Source organism: Diadema antillarum, unplaced genomic scaffold (assembly GCF_040938485.1).
Source record: "Diadema antillarum isolate AM-2024a unplaced genomic scaffold, OU_Dant_1.0 seq00000647_RagTag, whole genome shotgun sequence".
Lineage (NCBI taxonomy): Eukaryota > Metazoa > Echinodermata > Echinoidea > Diadematoida > Diadematidae > Diadema > Diadema antillarum.
In genome coordinates, this window is record NW_027271561.1 from 110286 (window position 1) to 122815 (window position 12530).

A 12530-nucleotide genomic window follows, 5' to 3' on the forward strand; every position below is an offset into this window, starting at 1 on the left:
ACCCCCCCCCCCCCCCCGCCTTCCCCATTTTTTGTATGACTATGACTCGTCTTATGACAAGTTGCCGAGCACAAACCGCTGGCTTGAGTAGTGGCGCTGACTTACTGTCTACCCGAGACGACGATTCAGGGTTTTAGGAAAAAAAACAGCAACAACAAGACTTGACAAAGTGACAAAAGAGCAATATCAAAATGATGCACACCTTGCATTCTATTAAACAAAAGATAAGGAATCATGCCATAAAACTCCCCTTGTGATTTATTTTGATGCATTTTCTTTCACTAATTCGTGGCACCGTACTTTGATGTACGTGTTTGCTTCTAAAATCACTCTGATCACACAAAAATAATCCCGATTATTAAAAAAAGGTAATTTTTTGCCTTTATCCACTTTTTTTATGATATTATTATTGTTTTACATTGTGTCATATTGAAATGTAATAAACATTCGATACCAATAATAAAGAAATTGAATTGAATCTATATTTCTCATATTTCACATGAAAATACAATGCACATCACTGGACAAAACAATAGATGATCAAAATAGAATTTAAAGCATAGAAAATAATAAAGATACAAAAATAGATACAAAGCAGGGATTTATTATATTGTAATGACTGACGGAACCAAAACTTTAAGTCCATTTTATAACGAATAAGAGTGTGAAGTAATATGACGGAACCAAGTAATGCTAATGAACGACGGGCATTTTCAATGTAAGCAAGAAAATCAAAGATATACGACGTAAATGAATACGTGCGTATTATGGAGGAGAGGAAAAGATGGTGGCAACTATAAAACATGTCACACGTGTCATCACTGAAACCAACAGATCACCACCAACGAACAGGTTATACTTACTTTACATAATAATAGAATTCATGACAGTGCGCGTACATACATGAAGATAGCCCTTCCTCTTTGAACATTTCAAGCGGAGCACACGTTTTTGACACCGTGTCCTCGAATGACGAACTGTCACTCAGTGTTGGTCACAAAGTCTCGACTTTTCGTCACCGTCAATCAGCAGAAATTAACCCTAACAGGCGGGCAGGTTTAGTCATCCACACCTCCAGACGTTGAGGAGCTTCCCCGGGGGCAGGCCCAGTCGTCGCTGACTCCTTAACCCTTACGAGACTACAGCTCTGAAATACCATTGACATAACATGCAGTGTAATCATGCGTAAATAAAGAGTTTCTTTCCAACAGGTGCAAAATCTACGTTTAATGGTAAGGGGAAAACCCTAGAAATTTATTTTACACCCTTCTAAGTGTTTTCATTTAATGAGGTTTTATTTCATGATATTAACCCATAATGGGATTAAGAAAGTATGCGTCTGAAAAATCTATGTGTCTACACTGGTTTGTAAAGAATTTATATTAAATTTGATTTTGTGGGATTTAGCACCTTTTGGAACAAAACTTTAAGCACGGCGATGTACAATAGGTAAGTATTGTTTTGGCGACTAACCAGTTTATGTGAGTTTTCCGTGGATCATCTGGAAAGCTACACGGGCGGGAAAGCTAGCCAGCCTGGCCTTCCGCTGAGGTCAAAATGCGGTCAAGCATGCACGCAGGCTTCTGATTAGATCCTTCAGGATTTAGCACTTTTGGAACAAAAAAAAAATGGATTTAGCTCTTCTTGGAACAAAACTTAATTTTCATTGCCTAATTTCTCCATTTCAATGGCAAGAATTTCAATACTTTGAAGAGTTTTACTACACACTGCTATACGGCGCTACTAAAAATGAATGCTTTTTTTGTCAAAAAGTCCAATTTGATGGAAAATTGATTTAACATCTTCTGGAAAGAAACTCTGGAAGAGTTTGATTGCAAAAACGAGTTAACTCTATTCGTGTCGAGTTGAGATAGTTGCGATTACAGCTGTTAAAAGACATGGAAAATAATAAGAAAAATACTGAATGTTTTTAATCAAAACTTAAAGAATCATCATGTTTCAAGTGAGGTATCACTTGAAATGTTATATTTCGCTCTATCTGGTGGTGGACTTTAAATACTTTAAGATTTTTAACAAATAGCGCTTAACACGTTTTGCTCCCAAGCTCTTCATAATTACACTGTATACAGTGGTATACAAATTTGTCTTTGAAAATTCAACAGTTACGAAGGATTTAGCTCATACGGCTGATAACGAAAGCAATAACGGTATCTTTTTATTATAACAATAATTGTAAATATTTTTGTTACTTTCAATTCCAATTACTGTCAACAGTATTTCATTTAAGTGTTTTAACATCACAATGAATATGATGATACAAAGTTGGCTACCTGGCAGTGTCCCTCATCAATCGTCACCACAACCTTTTGATCACCCTCGATAGCCTTTCATTCCTTACCTTCCTTTCAATGCCGTCTTTTCGTCTAGAAACAGCCAAAGGAAAACAAAAAGATAACAACAACAACAAACAAGAGAAAAGAAAGAAAAGAAATAGAGGGCACTATTCGGGAAAGGAGTGCCATGGCTATCAATATTGCCAAGGGCCATGCAAAGCGTTCAAAATAATTGTTAATAGTATATCGCCTTGTTCCTGTGAAAATCGGATACTGTTGGCGCTCTCGACTCGCCGAGACGTTTATTTATTTATGACGGGATATTTTTCCAGTTTGTTTTGCTGTATTTTCCGTTGACCGCCATCTTTACAACTCAGCCCGTCTCATATTTACCAGGGCAATTCATCGGGGATAGAGATCTAGCTTTTGCCGCTCAATTTCGACAGCGCACTATAGTCACTGCTAGTGACGTCTTTCCCTAAAATGATGTGACGTTAGTGGCGCTATTTCTCGTCCCCCGTGACTATCGCTTCTCCTCCTCACTCGTTCCAGCTTCTATTACAAAAAGATGAAAGAAAGTGAAATAACAAAAAATCGACTGGACACGCACAAAATTGTAATTCTATCTAGACTTATTGCAGGAATGCTGGCTGAGTCTTGTTCTGTGTAGCGCTGGGGTAGGACGCGAACTGACGAAACACCCTGTTTGCCCCCAAGACTGTATGCCGCAACGCGAATGGTTATTTAGGATTTATCAGCCAAGTTTTCATGGAATGTGTGTCCCGGGACCAATATTTTTGAAGAAACATGGATAGCTTAGCACTGGCATTTCCGAAAAAGAAAGGTGATTTGTTTTCTCATTTTTTCATTTTCCGTGTTTTGTACGAAACAGCGTTTGAATGTTATTTGATTAGTTTGTAAGACAGATGCAACGGCACCAAATCGACTGTGGTAGTAGGTCTTGTGTATCGTGTTATCATTGTTTGGTGCCTCTGCGTGCGAATTTTACTGTTTTAACGATGTTGAAGTATTTCATCTTGGTTGTCCTCCCCCCCCCCCCCTTGATCCCCAAATCGACCAGGCATTCGTTGTGCGTTAGTGTGTTGAAGGGTCGTGATCATGCTTGAAATCGGAAATATTCTACGCTTTTGACATGTTCGTGATGTTTGAGGCATTTCTGTTTCGTCACTGAATACGACGCGTCATCTTTTAAGCTGAACGACATTCGTTTTAGCTCACCAAGTCAATAATAATTGTAAAAAAACCAATTATCAACAGCAGCGGTTGTGTTATTGCTGTGGTAATCATTTTGTCAATCACCATTATCATCAATATGACTATACTGTTAATACACAGAATTATCGATGGTTGAAGTAACAGTGGTAGCGGCAGTACTAATGATACTTGCCCAGTATCAACAGCTTTTTTTTTCACTGAAATTATGACTCTTTATGTCCTTTATCGTCGCGCTATCTAGATACTCTATTCCTGTTGAAAATATTCTTTGCCGAACAGTCTTTGCTTTTGATACATGCGCTTGTACTAATCGAGTCCTTACGGGGCCCCCGTTGCTTCCTGCGGGGAAATTCTGTGTTGTGGATATATGCCCCGCCATAAATAAATAGAAAGAGACAGACAGAAAGTGAGAAAAAAATCAGGGATAGAATATGTTTAGGGTTCTTGAACCGGCAACTTTTGTCACCTTTGAACCCTCGACACATAGGCTATGAGCTTGGATGGTGTACGTTATTCGAAGCGTCGCTAATCCGAATATGAAACAAGGTTTGTCAATCCGAAAATAAAAAAGAAGGTTCGTAATAACGATCAAACCATCTAAATCATGAACCGTAATTAACAAACCTTTGGATTTACGAAACTTTCTTTTCATTTTCTGATTGACGAACCTTCGGAATAACGAACCTTCGGAGTAACGAACCTTATTTCGTTTTCAGATCAACTAACCTTTGGAATAACAAACTTTAACCTATCATAGGGGAAGCTTCTGAAGTTATGAAGGACGAAATTGAATGGTAGGACAGTGCTATTCATGCCCGTTAAGTCAAATCAGTGTATGTGTAAAGATGCGATGTTCCATCATGTTGAGTGGCGGGACACACAAAGGATTTTCTGTGCTTATCACAGACAAATCTGGCATAAAATCCAAAAATGGGAGGCCATTGATCATCAATTGTTTTGTTAAAGCTGATCTGGCATCTACAACGAATTCTATTCGGAATGAGGGAAATATATAGTATAAACACCATGGCAACCGCTAAACGATTACTGATTGAAACCATGTAGTCCGTTTAATGCGCTCTGTTGTTTTCACTAAAACCGTCTTGCAAATACTGTGTTAAATCCAGAGATGACTGGCGTTCTGGATTTTCTATAAAAAAGTATAAATTTGGTGTTTGACAGGGTAAAGCTAGGGCAGTGCTGTATTATAATAGGGGCCGTGCGTTTGGCTGCGGTACAAGAATCAGTTTCCGCTCTCTTGCCAAACTGCATGATATCACACTTAGTCACTAGGGGCCAGCAAAAAATCCCGGAGCAGCGGTTCGCGCGCTGTGTCCTGTCGTCTGGTTTCCGAGGGTTGATTCCCCCCGCCTCGAAGAGACTCGTTGACGGAGCTCGGGCAAGCCGCGTCGAGGTCGCTTCCGAGACAGCAACTCACTGCAGATAGTTTTTCACTTCTTGTATAAAGCTGGATTTAAATCATACTTTTTTTCGCCTCTAGGGACTGTTGTCGCACAATTCGTTGGATACCACGCCTTTAATATTTGCCCAGGTAAATCATCCTTGATAGCGTTTCGTTTCCGCCTTTATACCTTACGGTATAACATTTTATTTTATGTTAATACAATGTCACACAGCTCTTATTTTTTCATTCTTATGATTTTTTATTCGCTCTGTTAGTGTGATGTTCAAAGTAGCTTGCAATGCGCTACGTGTTCCCGCTATTCACATCTTTTTAAAATCGAATAATATTATGTCGTTTCATATCGGACGTAGGACATTACTAAAGACTTGGGGATGACTTTTTTTTTGTCACGACTGTCTCAGTGCATAAACATAAACAAATATTGAGCCGTCGTTCCTTTCGAGTAAAGTTCATTCTATAAGCATGATAAGTCGGTATGCTGCACCAGTGATTTCCTGAAGAGAGGGAAAATAGACATGAACGACATAACACAAAATAGCCCTAATGTCGTCGTCGTCGTCTCGTTGTTGTTGTTATTGTTATTATTGTTGTTGTTGTTGTTGTTGTTGTTGCTGCTGCTGCTGTTTTGTTTTGATTTGATTTAATATCGGGGGTTCAGAGTAAGACCGTTGGAGAAGTGTCTCGGAAGTGTACAGACATGACTGAAGTTGTTCTCGATTTTCGAAAAATTGTCATCGCAAGTCGAAACCACAGCACATGATAGATAATGACTGAAACATTAAATCGCTATTCGCTTTGTACACCGCTTATCTTGATGTAGGAACCTTCATTGCAGCTTGCTGACTAATATTATCATCGACAACATTAATAGTCATCTGAATACAATCCAACATCTTTGCATACAAGACCGCGGATCTGACAGACTACTATCCCAACTGTCATATGAATTTCGGAATATTGTGGTTAGATATTTAAGCTATCATACTTTTAATTGAGGCCAGTGTGGTTTAGAATATGCGGGGTCATTGAAGGATGTCGAATACGGAAAAGGAAAGGGCGAAGTTTGCTAAAAGAGCTGTGTAGGTATGATAACTGTTCAAGAGGACACGCGCGCGCGCACGTACACACACATATGGACACACATTTATATCTGGATGACGCATTTCCGCCGGGGCTGCGCCAAGGCGTGTCGCGTTCGTTCGGAGAACGCGCGTCCAGCTATCATGGCAATAGACGGATCATCCTTTTGCCAATGCACAGAGCCGAACATTGCTGGAACCCTAACGAGGTTCCTGTATTTATCCACCCCACCCCCCCCCCCCCGGCCTACCTCATTACCTCTGCATATTTGGGTATTTGCTCTAAACTATGCATTTGTTTCGTGAGAAGTTTTCGGCAAGTGAGCGGTAATTATGTCTTGACTTCTTACACGATGACAATTGATAAAAACAAAAATGATGAATGATGATATCATTACTATACTATTACTACTGCTACAACTACTACCTTTACCATCTCCACTACTACTAGTAGTAGTAGCAATAATTATATTATTGATAACAATAATGATAACAGTAATGATAGGCATTATGTCAATCACTATATAATATATATATATATATATAACCAAGTCATCATTATCATAATTAACATCACATCTTGTCTACCCGTGATAGCGTCTTTATTATAAGCTCTGTTCTCCCAGAGGGCTTTGCCTTTTCATCCTATGATTTATATAGCGAAATACTCTGAAACCATCGACCTTTCATTTCATACATGCACCTGATCGTAGGAATTGGCACAAATTATCAACATGTCTCGCATCAATTGAAAAGGAACACATTTCCATCTTATAAGAGTGAATAATGGCATTAGCTTACCCATATTTTTTCACTCTCTCTTCAAGTGAGATCGGTCCAACTCTGTCAGTTGCTTCCTCGGCCGAGACTGACAGCCGTCTGTCTTCATTGCCCATTCTCTGGAATGGACTTTAACCATCTTGAATAACTCTTGCTTTGGCACTCGACAGCAGCAATGGCTTCACTTTGGACAGATGGGGCGTGCGAGAAGAATAACCACCTTCATGATTGCCGTTTTTCCAAGCCAAATAAAATCGTGTCCTTGCATCAAGAATGGATTCACGGAATATTTATTGTAATGTCACGTGACAGAGCAGAGAAAGGGAGAGACAGAAAGCTGGAGAGGGAGGGAAAAAAAATCACACACACCACAAATTGAATTAAAAAGAAAGAGTTCGTCCTTCAAGTTTGCAGAAACAAACGTTTCTCTTTAAGCATTTTCATCTGGTGAATGAGAGCGCGATAGGCTTTAAACTCAATTTGCAAGCCAATTCAACACTTGCCGCAAAGTGTCAAGCAGAACTCAATCCTGTTTTGCGTAGCTGTGCAAAAGTTTAAGAAATGCAAAAGTTTAAGGAATTCGGCTTCGATATGGAATATGAAAAAAGATGTTCTTTGACTTTCCGTTTATTCACTTTGCGCAACTGTAACGTTATTTCATCACATAGCAAAGATTGAGAGCATTTTAGACACAAATAAAGTATAAATGACAACATTGCTATGAAGAATGTTGTTGAGTAAGTATCGAACAATGAAGTGCTGTTCTAAGAAACGTTATTAACGCGTTCATCTACTGTTGTCAAATAGAATGTTGTTTGGTTGCGGAGTGTCCCTAAAACAGAGTTTGTTGCCATGATAGAATGCCATAATATTGTCATTGGTCAGGTTTTGGTCACGTTACATACTGCAGGAAACCGATTTAAGACTTCTTTTGATTATATATCTTGGTTTTTGCGTCAACACTTGAACCTTACTGATTTGTTTTGTTGTTCTGTTCTAAATTAACGTCGAATAGAGAGTGCGTAATGTATAACGTTTTACTAAAGCAATGCACTGTTCTTTCGGCCTATTATAGACATTGATAACGAAGAGTTTTCTCCAGTTTCTCATTTTCATCCACCTTCTCATCTCCTTTCTTTGTTCCACAGCGTATAACTTCGTAAACACACCCAACCGTCCAACCTCGACGCTATCCGACCAGCAAAACATGGGGACCCTCGAGCTCAGCCTACGATACCCGACCGGCGTCCACGTCGGTATGGAGCCGGAGTGCAACGGCTTCCATTCACTGGACGATCACGATGAACACGAACCAGAGTGAGTATAGAAGTCAGGTGCTATTTGTTTCTTGCTTGTTTTATATCATTGTTTATACCGCCTCTTAGTTTGAAAAGCATGATTTGTTTTGCTTTGAATCTACTCACACTAAATCTCTCTCCGGTTGATATGCAGTCATATAGTTCAAATACCGCCCTTATACATGATGTCTAAATCTTCGCCTTAATTTTTATGGGGAACTCGAAAACATTACGTAGAGGTCTGCTAAATGACTTTACGAAAATAAAAGCAAAATACTCTTGATATTTTCCTGTGAAATTAAGTGAAACCCCATGTCATTTACTGGACATTGATTTACTCAGTGTAAAGACTGACATGTGCTTTTCTACTGCTCCATATTGCTGCCTGTATAGATGGGCGTGTCCTCGAAAGAACTCTTTAAAGTGAAACTGATCCGATTTCAGTGGTCACTAATCCATTCGCCACCGACAGTAGGTATCTTCCGACCATGATGATGAGAACAATGACAGTTCTGAAGAAATCACTCTGAAGGATGCAAATTACAAATATGCAAATATTTAACTATAAATTACATGGTGAAACAGCGGGCCAGTCTGTCCTATTAAGGTACAAATAGCAAGCTCCAAATGCAATATTAGATGAGCCGAGTTACCAAAAACGGGTTCAAAGATTTTGGTGACAACCAACAGATGCTGGCATGGAAACCGTTCAGCTTGTTGCTAGGAAACGCTGCTAAATCATCAAGTATTCTTTAAAGTTTCTAAACATATCCGAACAGCTAACTGTCGCATGATGATAACTGCATGGCAAAGGGAGTAACAGGTTCCTTTGCATAACTCTTGATGTCTGATTAAATGTGACTTATTAGTAACATCCTCGTCTGGCTCAAGCGTAGGTAAAAAGAATATGAAACAGGTGTACTGGGGAGGGATGTGATTACCGCCGCGGCTAAGGCATGTCGTAATATGTCACAGATCGTTCCATAAATATCTGGGCGTGCACAGTGCAGAGTTCTCTGCGAGGTTCCAGGAAAATCATCTTCCTCGATTGACATGACGGGCAAGCTGCCGACGACCTCCGGGTAGCCCTGTCGAAACATATACCTCGACGTCCCCCTGACAGACGCCTGAGGCCAATATGGCGCTTATCTTAGACGATGCAGTGAAAGGGGCATTCCAGACGATTTTCATAATTTCACATCATGTAGTACATAAATCGACAGCTCCGTGTATAGATTCGTAGAATTTATTGTGGTCCTTGATCAGAGAAACCAATAAAACGATACTCTTATACAAATTACACTGAACAGTGTTGATGACGTCAGAGCCTCACATATTTCAGAAATGCAGCAGTGTAATTCCATTACAATACCGCTTGCTCAACAAGTTCACCTGTGAAGAATCTATGCATGCCGTCTTCTTTTGTTCTGCTTCCTTGAGCCCCAACACATGCATTCTTCTGGTGAGGCTGCCATGTCATCATCCTTGTTCATTGCAGTTTGTTATAAATTTTGAAAACATTCTCATTCCTCATCCCAATCACTATAAATTCGGAAACTCTGTACTCAGTTTAACTAATTTGTAGTTGTTCAAATGTAAAAGTCTGAAAATCATCCGGAGGTCCCCTTTAACGGGGACAGAATTTACCCATCACTAAACATTCTCGCAATGCAGTAGCGACATGGCTATCATCAATAGGTGCGTGGAACGAGCGCGCGCGTGGTGCACAGTGTCTCGTTTGGTTGCACGCTGCACTCATTAGCTATTCCCGTCGAGATTCTCATTTTTCCCGTATAAGACGTGCACGTTAGCAATAAATAATGCTTTTCGAAGGTTGTAAGTTAATGACTCTAAGGGACTGTTTTTTCCCCCATCCGGTTACGCTGATTGCGGTTTGCTCTTCTCCTACAGATATGAAATAACTCTTGGAGCACACCTATAAAGAAACCCCTTCGTCCTGTATAACGAGCTGGATGAATGCTAACCACCATATCCAGACTAGCAATTCCACAATTCGCTTGACAGGCGTTTAACGTTCAACAAAATAAAAGAAGGTCTTACCTATAGTCTCCTTTTGATTGTTTTGCTCGATATTCTCCCATCCTGCATGTCAGATCGCTTTGGCTAGAGATAGTTACTGTTTGAGTAACAACTCTCGTACAATTCATGTGTCTTTGAAAACTTGATTCCAGTCACTTACTAAAGATGTAAGATGAAGTGATATGCCCATCAAACCATCTATGTTGATAATACCATTCTCACAATAATGACAATACATGGCAGAATCCTTTGTAATTCCATGAATTCGCAATTGAATCACCAAAATAAATCCTCTCATCGCGTCCAACACATTAAATCAATTTGGGATACCTACATTATATTTACATTGAGCACATTTTCAGAGGAAATGTTATGTTACTTTTGCAAAGTTCGGCCACAGCAAATTTTTATATCATCACCGTGAATACAATGTGTTCTCCCTAACCAGAAACCATGTACTTTTCTTTCACAAACACCCAAATAGACGTTTTACTAGCTGTTGCTCTTTTGACAAAGTTGTATAAATTTTGGATGCCTGGCAATGCTATAGGGTTGTGATGATAATGGATGGGCCCTTTGGGAGCGCTGTGCTGATACAGTTGTGGTTGCTCTACGTGATCTGTTACAGCCTTCAACATCATCGTTATCATCTGAATCATTAACAGTTTTATCATAATTGTTTTATTATTGTGAACTATTACTTCCGCCAGGGAGGTTGTGTTTTTGGTCGGCGTTTGTTTGTTTATTTGCTTATATTTTTGCGATAACACTCGAAAAGTTATACACCAGATTTTGATGAAATCGTTAGGATATCAAAACAAACAGGTGAATTGTTTTCGGTGATGAACCGGATCATGATCGGGGTCCGAGGATTAATAAGAGGGCCTTCTTTATCCAGGGTAGTATCTTCAGTGTTGCCACTGCTTTACCAAAGGGCCATGCCATTATTATTATTACTCTAGCATTGCCAGGTACCCATTTATACACCTGGGTTGAGAGGGACATCGTGGGTAAAGACATCTTGTCGAAGGACGTAAGCACTGGACGGGAATCAAACTCGGCTCCTCAGTTTGGGAGTCGGGAGTCTTATCCACTATGCCACAACGCCCCACTTTGTGTTTGAAAGGATGCACGCACACTTCTCCGGCGTTAGCGACCCTATGGCCATATCGGGGGTTTGTCTCCGAATACTCCTAGCTATAATCATCATGGCTTTTGTCGTTGTAGTTGTTATTGTTGTCCATGCATTCTCATCATCATCATCATCACCATCATCCTCATCACCACCATCATCCTCATTATCATCATCATCACCACCACCACCACCATCACCATCACCATCACCATCGCCATCACCATCACCATCATCATCACCATCATCATCACCATCACCATCACCATCATCATCACCATCACCATCACCATCACCATCACCATCACCATCACCATCACCATCACCATCACCATCACCATCACCATCACCATCACCATCACCATCACCATCACCATCACCATCACCATCACCATCACCATCACCATCACCATCACCATCTCACCATCACCATCACCATCACCATCATCATCATTATCATCATCGTCATCATCATCATCATCGTTGTTATTGGCCTTATATTCGAAAGTCACTGTCTATCTTATCATTTTGCAGGGAAGACGTGTGGACGCTAATGAGCATGATGCACGCCATGATCGTCGTCACGATGGTCCTAGTCCTCGACACCGCTCAAATCTTTCTCCGGGACTCCACCGACGTCCGACCCATACTGTTGAGCCACGTCGAAGGCTTCTTCATATTCCTCTATCTCGTCTCCATTGCCTGGATGATCGTCGTCATAGTACTAAAGAGACCACTGCCCTCTAGCGACGACGAGGAGAGAGTGGACACGCAGGCAGGCAGTCGGTACTTAAATGGTAAGAATGTAGTACAAAATCTACTATACCGTGTGAATTGGACGGTTAAGAATAGAAACAATACATTTTGAACAAAGCAAGCGTAACATCTTGATAATGCCGTACACAGTTCACTATCATTGAAACATACCGATTATAATACACTTTATGCATTCTGACGTCACTGTAGGCACATTTTCCTCAATCAGAATTTGTCTTCAACATAGCAATGTTATGTTTAGTCACATGACGCTATTTAGACCAATCAGCGAACAGGAATCATTTATTGAAGGATATGATAGCAATTACGTATGAAGTACATACGTATGTCCGAGCACTGAACATTCATTACTTAACGCACAAAGACAGTCAGCTCTTATATTCCGTTCTTATCGTGAGAAACCCGAGATTGTAGTGAAGGCATAGGGTCAAAGGTGACGATAAGTATTCGTGATGTGACATAGTGGAT

At 40.2% G+C, this 12530-nt stretch overlaps 1 protein-coding gene across 1 annotated transcript in view; it reads left to right on the top strand.

Moving 5' to 3' along the window:
- Nucleotides 1–12530, top strand: part of LOC139736439 (proton channel OtopLc-like) — a 49376-nt gene that overhangs the window by 27843 nt on the left and 9003 nt on the right. The window contains exons 2-3 of the mRNA XM_071647189.1: nt 7964–8132; nt 11820–12082. Of these exons, the coding sequence (XP_071503290.1) occupies nt 7964–8132; nt 11820–12082 (432 nt within the window). The remainder of the gene's footprint in view (nt 1–7963; nt 8133–11819; nt 12083–12530) is intronic.